Consider the following 9877-nt stretch of genomic DNA (forward strand, 5'->3'; position numbering starts at 1 on the left):
CGATCATTAGCTGCACCTACCAAAATAAAAGATTTGTTCGCTGGTCGGATGATGAATATAAAAAGTGTGTATGGTCATATTACACGTGCTCAATAAAATGAGCTCTTTGCGTTCATCGTATATTTTAATCACGCCATTTAATAACAATATCTCAAGTTATTTGGCCCAACATTAATATCTTTCCTGAATTTATTATTAATTTATAAAGAATCTTGATACAGCACAATACAGAAACGTTCGCTAAATGCTATTTCTGTTGCACGGCTGACGGTGTATTACTTTGAAGAAAAAAAGAATGACGCCATGTGGAAGTGGGGTCCATTATTTCCTGAGTCATCGCTGCTTCAAAACTGGACCGAAGCAACTCTTCAGCACTGGCGTAACTGTTGGTTATTAGTTATTTCGCTTGGCAAACACGGAGACTTCTTAACAATGGAGGGGTCTGTGTCTAACGTGGAAGTCTGCAATTTTGCCTACACGGGCCAGTTTGAGAAATTCAAACAGTGTATTCTGTCAGACAAGACGCTTGCCTGCAAAGCGGACCAGGTAAGACTGCATGAGCCAACGAAGTCCAGGCTGTATCTGCCGTCATCATCCTCACAGTCCTGAAACAATGACAGCTGCTCAGTGATCTTCTCTCCGTCTGTGTCCGTCCAGGACCGGAGGACCGCCCTGCACTGGGCTTGTTCAGCAGGCCACACCAACATTGTGGAGTTTCTGCTCGACCTGGGAGTGGAAGTGAATCTGCAAGATGATGTGCATTTCCATTGTTTATTGTCATTATTTTATTTATTTTATTTTTATTTTTTTTGCCAAAGCATTACTCTGTGGTACATAATGTGATGCAGTAGTTTTAGCTTGGGTGTGCTGGACAAGTCCACTTCACAAATGAATCAGCTCTACATGTTCAAGCACCGCCCAAAACAGCACATTTCATCTATAATAGCTTTATAAAGTAATAATGTAATTACGTTTTCAAAACTTTTACATCCTCTATTGACATTTCTTAGAATTTCTTCTTTTCCTGTCGTGTACTGTATATACATTATGCTTGTGTGTTTATGCATGTCATCACATATTGTTCTCTCAAGATGATCCCATTCACTTTGATTTCTGAATTTGTCCCCCCCCCTCAGGCTTTGTGGTCTCCTCTTCATATTGCTGCATCTGCAGGCAGAGAAGACATAGTTAGAGCTCTAATATCCAAAGGCGCTCAACTGAATTCAGTCAATCAAAATGGATGCACCCCTCTGCACTATGCTGCTTCTAAAGACAGATATGAGGTAAGGCTCTCAAGGTGCTCGGACATTAGCTGATAGTTTGAGCCACATACTGTACTAATTTTTATATATCCCCCAATTTGTTTAATAATCGGCTATTGAATTAATAGAACAGTACTTAATTATCTTTATAATCCATGAAGTATAAGATTGTTAAGCAGTATATTCAGGCATTGTGTACAAGCCTCACAATTGTTGCATTTCCGTTTCCTGACACCATATTTGACTACATGTTTCTAAGGTTTTGGTCTCAAGGAAACTGCAGAACACACATCTACATTGTTTTTGTCAGTGTTATGTTGCCCAAACTTTGATTAAAATAAATGATCAGTAGATTAATTGAGTATTTGAGTATTCAAATAATACTGTACTGTAGTCCAAATGGTTTTATTTTATGATGTCACTTCTCTCTTTCCCATAGTTGTAGAATTATTTCCAGTAGTGCGTGACAAGTAGGAATTTCCCCCTGGTAGTCATTGTGTACATTAAGCCGTCCTTTCTTTTTGAAACAAATGTAGAGAAACCAAACCTCCTGATATCCTTTGTCATGATGACATCTCATACTTAACTAAGAACAGCCACACAGAAAATGGGCATTTCAATAAACCCATTTTTACCATATCCCTTAATTAGTGAATTTGTGATAAAGTAGGACTCAACCCATTGACATATTTAAGCTTGTGTATCATTACTTTGTTGTCCTATGATTAAAATGAGTTAAGATAAGACAATATAATACTTTATTGATCCCCATTGGCAGAAGTCCATCACCATTAAGATAATTTGTTATCATTTAAAACATTTTAATTATGTTTTCAATGCCCTATGAGAAACATTTGTGAAAATCAAAACACTGACATTACAAACTGAAGAAACGCTTATGTTTTTGGTTTATTCCAGATGTTAGTATAATCTCTGACATGCTGTTAAAGACCAGGGGCCAAATGTATAAAACTATGTATTCAGGTGATGTATTCAGGAAATCTGAGTACACACAAAACAGGAAATATGGATACAAAGTCCTTTCATCAGATGTATAAAACCCCATGTATGCCTGTTCCAAGGTGTTTTTCCCTTAGAACGCCAAAGTTGCTAATTTTGCTACTTAGCTATTCCTTCCACACCTAACGTGCATACATATACTGGAAATATTATTCAGCTAACATATGTGCTTTCCCTCTTATGATTGGTTAAGCATAGTGTTTAAATTATATTTTTAAGTCTGCTGTATCAAAGGATATCATGCAGCTCCCTCCTAAGTGTCCTGGACTCTTCCTTTTGACTTTATACCTTTCACCACTATAAGAGGAGAAGGTGCAGCAAATCCCAAAAACACTTTTCAACTCAATCATTAATGTACTTGTTGGATGAAAGAAGCAACTTGACATTTACTGAAGGTTAGAGAATATATTCTGATATGAGATTTAAGTGGGCATTATTTCACCCACAGTGTGTCCTGTGGTTTCAGTATGTGGAACTAACTCTTCCTAACAATGGCCCTGGGCTTTGCCTGAGAAACGAGAAAAATGAGAAGCATGTATTTCTTATGAATGGGAACTTACTGCATTTAAAAGGATGTGGTTTCTAATATTTCACTATTGATAGATTGCCTTACTGTTGTTGGAAAATGGAGCAGACCCCAATGCTACTGACAAGCTGGAGTCCACTCCCCTTCACAGGGCATCTGCCAAGGGCAACTACCGCCTCATCCAGCTGCTTTTGAAACAGAGTGCCTCAACTAATATCCAGGATTCACAGGGCAACACACCACTGTAAGTGTGAATAAACGTGTATGTAATACAATGAACATAAACACTTACAATGGCCCTTCACCAGAATTGAATACAAGTTTTATCATTTACTTGTCATGTTATTAGTTTTAGAAGATAGCAATAAGATTTGTTTTTTTACTTCCAACCTATGGGAGGTGAATGGAATTCAACGTGTATTTTTTATTTTTTTTACTAGACACCTGGCATGTGATGAAGAACGAGTGGAAGCAGCAAAATTGCTGGTAGAACATGGAGCCAGCATTTACATTGAGAACAAGGAAGAGAAGACCCCCCTCCAGATAGCAAAAGGTGGTCTAGGAAACATACTTCGTCGGATTGTAGAGGGATGATACATTTACTCACCTACAAGTAATATTCTAGCTTGAATTCCCATGATCACCAAGTTACCTAATGTGAGTTCTAAGTCCAGTCAGTCATCTTTGAGTGGCCTGGTGTGATACATTCAGATATGTAACATGTAAAGGTGAAACGGTGTGAGGGGAAAAAAGATGGACTGAACTGCATCAGACCAACAGTCCCTTAGCATGGGATTTGAAGCTGCACAGGCTTTTGATGTGTGATCAAATCTCTCCTGCATTAAACAAAGTCTAACAGTGCGGTCTATTTACTGTAGAGTTTGAATTATTGCAAAAATTACTCAATAAAGAAAATCAGCCGTAAACGTCAAAACAAAGAATGTTTTGGATATATGTACTGTACCTGAAACCTTTGGATCCAGCTAATGTGGTTGACCGTCTGTCTTTTTGACCTATTATCAGGTCTATTGACTGCAGCAAAGGGAGCCATCCATACAATGGATGTTTACTCATTGAATTTCCATAAGCATGCCTTTTGTAGAGCTCCATAGGACCAGGCATATACTCAGTAGGTTTAGGTAGATAGTTATGGCAAAAATGTCCAACACTGTGGAAAAACTGAGGTTTTAGGTAGGACTTCCAGTGGGCTTTGATGACTGGCGGCTTAAGCCATGAAGCCAGAGTCATAACCTGTATTTTGTATAAACGTAACTTAAAAGCTGATGAAGGAACCTCAGCGGTTAAAACTCTCCCCTTACTGCAGTGGTGTACAGTTGTGCTTCTTTTCCCTGTAATATCAATGATGGGTGTAGTTGCAGGTGCAGCAAAGCCCGCTTGTTTTATTCTGTTGCTGAGTTCACATGCAAAGGGTAATGCACGCAAAATGTCTGCCTGTCAGTTTTCCAAAGAACACAATAAAAGCAAAAATAAATTCATGGGCTTCTATGGGGTTTTATGTGGGGAAACCCCTACCGTGAGGTCTACTTTACAGATATTATTGTGATAATGTAGGGTGTATTGCTGTACCCTGTGGTATCATGGTTGTGTGTGTTTCGAGCTGCAGCAAAGCTCATGTAACCATTTGTGAAGATTTAGATTATTTTTGAAGCATGTCTCAGTTTTGCACCTCATTAATATTATTAATTTGGACATGCCAAAGCACTTGTTCCTGTCTCACTTTACATGTTAATATATAAATACTGAATGAGTGAGATATGTATTAAAGTAGACTTCATGCTCAGCACATGTTAGTGAATAATAGTGATAGTTGCATGTTGATGAGGAAATTCCCATTTCTTTTGCATTTTAAACTCCCACCTAAACCACGCGAAAGGGCTGGTTTTGATGACGTCACAATGGTGTCCTCCCACAAGAAGATGCACATTTTCACTCAGTCGCTTTCGCTTCCTCAAACCGAGGTCATATAAAGCAAGGTGTTGCCCTGTAGCTTCGGTGTCCTCTGTAGGCGGTGTTCATGACGGAGATCGACTGGAGTTAGGGGCCCACCAGCTGTACGTGAGCATTTTAAGGTCATTATCCAAGTTTAACCAGAATGGTTGTCGGGGTAACTTTGATCAGTTACGTAGCTCACAGAAGCTAACATACTTAGCTGACGTTTGTCGTTATCGTAAAATGATAGGTTCGCAATTCTTTTACTTAAGATTACATCTTAAGAGTACCCATCTAAATATACTAAAACCACCCAGCTCACATTTTAATAGTTGTATTCACATTTGAATGCGCCGCTAAGCCAAAGCAGCTCCGTATCTGGTTAGCTCAGTGCTAGCTGTGAGGTGAGCAGCAGTACGTTTGTTTTCAGCCGCTGTCACTGCAGACCGGAGGGCCAGTCATGTGTCTGTTGCAAAATGCGTGACTGCTTTTCTGGACATTTCGGGGCCAGTCAATTCACTCAGTGCGCGACAAGTTTAGAGATGAAGCCATTTGTGTTAAGATCACATGGCTGATACCTCTGACAGATTGTGTATCACAACTTTGTACGACACAGTAGGGACAGAGTTCAGATCAACGTGGTGTTGAGTTATCTAGCACAAATGTATACTTAAACATTTCTGCCTTTGAGATTGATAAAGTCCAAAGATCACACGCTTCTCCCATTAATAAAGTAAATACGTCAGCCGATCAATACTTGGGTGCTTAATCAGTGCTGGTATACAGTGGATATAATCATGTGTGTGCTAAAATGCGATAGTGGCTAATGCTCAGAGAGACTGGTTGAGATGAGACTGTATGGAAAGCTACATTAAATATTTAGCTTTCCATACAGTCTCAAATAAAGAAGAGAGCATTAAGTGACGGCCCTATATTGATGAAAACATCGGTTACACCCTCCTCAAAAATATTTATAAGAGGGAGTGTGGCATAGTTTCCCATGATGCGTTGCAATAATAAATGGGCATGGACAGTACACAGTGTTCGTCTGTTTACTCAACTATAATGAAATGCCTCTTTAATATTTTTCTTTTTAGTTTCACGACCTGAATATTGCATTAGTCCTGTGTGATTATCAATAAATGCAGAACCGTCTCATATTTTTGTAGTTGGCTTTGGCATACGTTGTGTTGTTGGACTGCCAAAATTCGCACTCTTTTGCAAAACTATCATGTTGCAGTTTACCTAGGTTGTAGACAGCGCCTCCCCAGTGCCCATCCCTCACATGGACTATCCAATGCCTACATGTGATTACAATTTGCTTGCTTCTCTTAAAGGCGCAGTTACCCTCTAGAAACCTATCCAGGAAGTGCTTAGCCCAGGACAAGTTAGACAATATGTCTTTTCTTAATTCATTTTATAAGTCTGTAAAAACAGCAAGTAAGGATTTTTCTGATATATGTTGACCCTTTTATTTTTAGATATTAAAACGCTTAACTTTAAAATTTATATGCAATCTGTCTCACCATTTCATCTGCAGAACTTCTGTCCGTCAAGTGATCCCACTTCAATTATGTGTGATCTTACGCAAGGAAAGTTGGAGACAGATGACATGGCGGATTTTTCGCTGATGAACCATCGTCTGGAATCTTTCCGTGGGTCTAGTCTGGCCCAGCAGGTCCCAGCAGAAAGATTGGCCCGGGCTGGCTTCTATTTCACCGGACCTGCTGACCGTGTCCGTTGCTTCTGCTGTCAGAAGACTGTAGAAAACTGGTGTATGGGAGACACACCTGTCGAGAGGCATAAAGAGGTAATCATAAGTTATAATTGTTGAGGTTTCATTATTTTATAAGTTACTAAGTCATACAAACCCTTTCTCACAGGTTTCCCCATCGTGCACTTTTCTCAGCTGCACCCACCGCTCCAGTTTTCACCCGAGCTTTGATACCAACATGACCAATGGTTCCATCTACAGTGAAGCAGCAGAAGATCTACAGTTTCGTTTGAGAACAGGAGAGGTGGTAGATGAGTCCACCTATCCTTTGGTTCCTCACATGAGGAAGGAGGAGGACCGTCTTCGAACCTTCTCTTCCTGGCCTTCTACTGCACCTGTGACGCCCCGTGACTTGGCCCAAGCTGGCCTCTACTACTTAGGGGAGAGCGATGGGGTGCAGTGTTTCTGCTGTCAGGGCATGCTGGGTGGTTGGGAAGAAGGGGACACTGCCTGGGGAGAACATACCAAACATTTTCCCAACTGCTTCTTCATCCTTGGGCATGATGTGGGAAACATACCGTTGCTGGGAGGTGCAGAGGAGGAGGAAGAAAGCAGCAGCAGTCAACACAGAAACTCTCATGTTGCTATGAGCAGATTTGAGGAGAGGCTTGGTACTTTTGCAGGTCTCCAACATCCTATTGACCATGAGAGCCTTGCCAGAGCTGGCTTCTTCAGCACAGGTATGGAAAAAAAGAAAAGAGCCTTCAATTATTCATATTTTCTTTGTTACCAGATCATAGTTATGAATGCAAGCAAAGTCCAAAATGTATGCATGTTACAGGGACAGGTGACAAGGTGTTGTGTTTCTGCTGTGGTGGAGGTTTGAAAGGCTGGAACCCTGGAGAGGATCCTTGGGAAGAACATGCCAAATATTACCCCGGGTAAGAACAGCCCTAACCTTAGACATTAACTTATATAAATTTATGGTTTGTTTTTTTTTTTTTTTGCGGTACATTTTTCTTTAGTTTTCATTCAATGAAATTATATGATTTTGTTTGTATATTTGTTTTATCAGATGCAGCTTCCTATTGGCAGAAAAGGGGAAAGAGTTTATCAACAGCATCCAGCTGCAAGACCCACAACGAAACAGAGCTGTAAGCTTTCAGTGATTTTAAGTGCTTCAATCAGAGCAATAACGTCAGAGATTTGGGGAACACCTGATTTTCTAGCCAATTATATGTGAAAACTAATTTGCAGTTATTGGTTTAAATTTTACATATAGTATATCTATGATAACAACCCAGGATGACAAAAGTATTGTGGTAATAGTAGCTGATTAAAGGGACTAATATTACTTATATTGTTGCTGTCTTGTATCCAAACTCTGGGCATGTAGATAGTACATTGACAATAATGGGCATCTGTTTATAGACCAGATAAATGTAAATATCACTTTTAGAGCGGTCCTGTTGTTGCAGAGCAGTGCATGAAACTCATTCCATGCCATTTCCTTCTTAACATGTAACCATCATCAGTCCAATTTAAAAAGTATGCATACTTCCAGTGGTGAAATTATCTTCTATGCCCTCTGCTCTTTTCTGCACAAACGTATGTGTGTCTATGGTAAATACTGCAATCCAAAGCAGGCCTGTTGGGAGCAAAGCTACTCATAGATTTTTACTTAACATTAAATGGTAAGTAACTGTATGTCCATGTTTGTTTCCAGGCTTCAAGTCATCAGAATGGATTTTTTGAGCATACAAATGGTAAATAGCTATATATTTTATTTTGGCTACCCTTTATTGTAAATAACAAATCTAAAACATTTCCTAGTATGAATGTATGCGCACACAATTGTAAAAAAAACAAAACAAAACAAAACACACAGTTGTGTATACTGATGTTTGGGCTTTTTGTTCAGAGGTCGTCCAGTCTGACATGGCTCAGAGTGCAATAGGAATGGGTCTAGAGCCTTGTGTGGTGGAAGCGACTATCCTGAAGAAGATTGAAAGGACGGGTTCAGACTACTCCAGCCTGGAAGCACTTTTGGAGGATTGCTTTAAAAACACGCCAGAGAGTGCTGCTGCCATGACAGAGGACCAAGGTACTGTACCTTCTCTTTGTGTGTCACATTCACAGGAGAATCGTGTGCTATTGTTTCTTACGTCAAAGAAAACAAAGACAGCAACATATTTTGTTTATGACTAAGCGCATTTTTATCCTTTTTTTCCCTTCTTTTTTTTAACCATCAGATAAGGACCCGCTGGAGAAACTAATGAAGCTGCAAAGGGAAAAACAATGTAAAATATGTATGGACAAAGACATTTGTATTGTCTTCATCCCATGTGGTCATCTGGTCACTTGTGAGACATGTTCAAAGAAAATAATCAAGTGTCCAATCTGCTGTGGTGCCATTTCACAGAAGCTCAAGACTTATATCTCTTAAGGGAAACGCAGACCCCTGCTGCATTTCCACTTTGTAATTTAATATTAAAGGCTGCTTGTCTGTAATATATTTAAGACCATGTTGTTCATATGAGTACAGAAATGTTACAAGAAAATAATATTTTGACAATCACATGTTGATGTTAATGTTGATTTGAGATTGTAAATAGCTACTGTTGATTTAGAGTCATGAGTAGTGATATCTGTTAATATACTAAAAGATCACTCCCATGTTGCAACACTAAGTGCCTTTCTTAGCTTTACATACTTTACATGTGTATCATGTTTTGTTGTTTTTATTTAGGATATTTAGCAAAAATCAACAGGACTTGAGATGTGATAGTAGTTAACTTAAATTTAAACTCACTATAAGTTTTGACCTATGTTCCATAATCATCATTTTATTCTGTGGTGTGGGAAATGATCTACACTCATTGTTTTTTGGGCTGTTGACATTTCTAATAGCTGATTAGTAAATCAATTATGCATTTACTTGGTGTTTGACAAAGCTTTGATGTGGTGCCTGGAAATGAATCAGTTTGGTGTGAAATAATTTTACCAATTCCATCATGCAATCTGTTGTCATCATAAATCTGAATAAATCTGAATAATCAGCTTTGTGACATGTTTTATTTATATTATTATTTTTTTTTAATGATAGTATTTGGAAGTTTTTAACTGTAGCTGGCTTTTACGTCAGATTTACAGCTACAAACAATTTTGCTATAGGTGGGATTAAAGGATGAATTTGATTGTGTTCTACAGTAAGGATTAAAATCTATTAATTTTAGTGATACATCATTCACTCTCGCGTAAAATACAAGAGGAAGCTGTAAACCTCCAGGTCAAATGCATTTTGTTCAGACTTAGTTGACGCTTGACGTTGAGCAGAAACCTTCATGTGTCCTACTCCTGGGTGTCCACTAGGTGTCAGATCATCATCGGGGTGGCCGCTAGGTG

At 39.0% G+C, this 9877-nt stretch overlaps 2 protein-coding genes across 3 annotated transcripts; both read left to right on the plus strand.

Annotated features, from left to right (window-relative positions):
- The first annotated feature begins 342 nt into the window (after positions 1-342).
- Positions 343-4286, plus strand: psmd10 (proteasome 26S subunit, non-ATPase 10). Its single transcript, XM_029512711.1, has 5 exons — positions 343-546; positions 658-756; positions 1137-1283; positions 2886-3052; positions 3249-4286. Exons 1-5 carry the CDS (start codon positions 433-435, stop codon positions 3400-3402), a joined length of 681 nt encoding a protein of 226 aa, XP_029368571.1. The 5' UTR covers positions 343-432; the 3' UTR covers positions 3403-4286.
- Positions 4287-4748: 462 nt separating this feature from the next.
- Positions 4749-9525, plus strand: xiap (X-linked inhibitor of apoptosis). Of its 2 annotated transcripts, none has more exons than XM_029512671.1 (8): positions 4749-4880; positions 6299-6568; positions 6642-7212; positions 7314-7413; positions 7548-7626; positions 8199-8238; positions 8394-8576; positions 8725-9525. In XM_029512671.1, the coding sequence occupies exons 2-8, from the start codon at positions 6332-6334 to the stop codon at positions 8916-8918; spliced, it is 1404 nt and encodes a 467-aa protein (XP_029368531.1). In that variant the 5' UTR covers positions 4749-4880; positions 6299-6331; the 3' UTR covers positions 8919-9525. The 2 variants fall into 2 exon arrangements, with proteins under 2 accessions (XP_029368531.1, XP_029368532.1); XM_029512672.1 differs by having other exon boundaries at positions 4760-4898.
- Positions 9526-9877: the final 352 nt, after the last annotated feature.

Source organism: Echeneis naucrates, chromosome 10, assembly GCF_900963305.1.
Source record: "Echeneis naucrates chromosome 10, fEcheNa1.1, whole genome shotgun sequence".
Taxonomy (NCBI): domain Eukaryota; kingdom Metazoa; phylum Chordata; class Actinopteri; order Carangiformes; family Echeneidae; genus Echeneis; species Echeneis naucrates.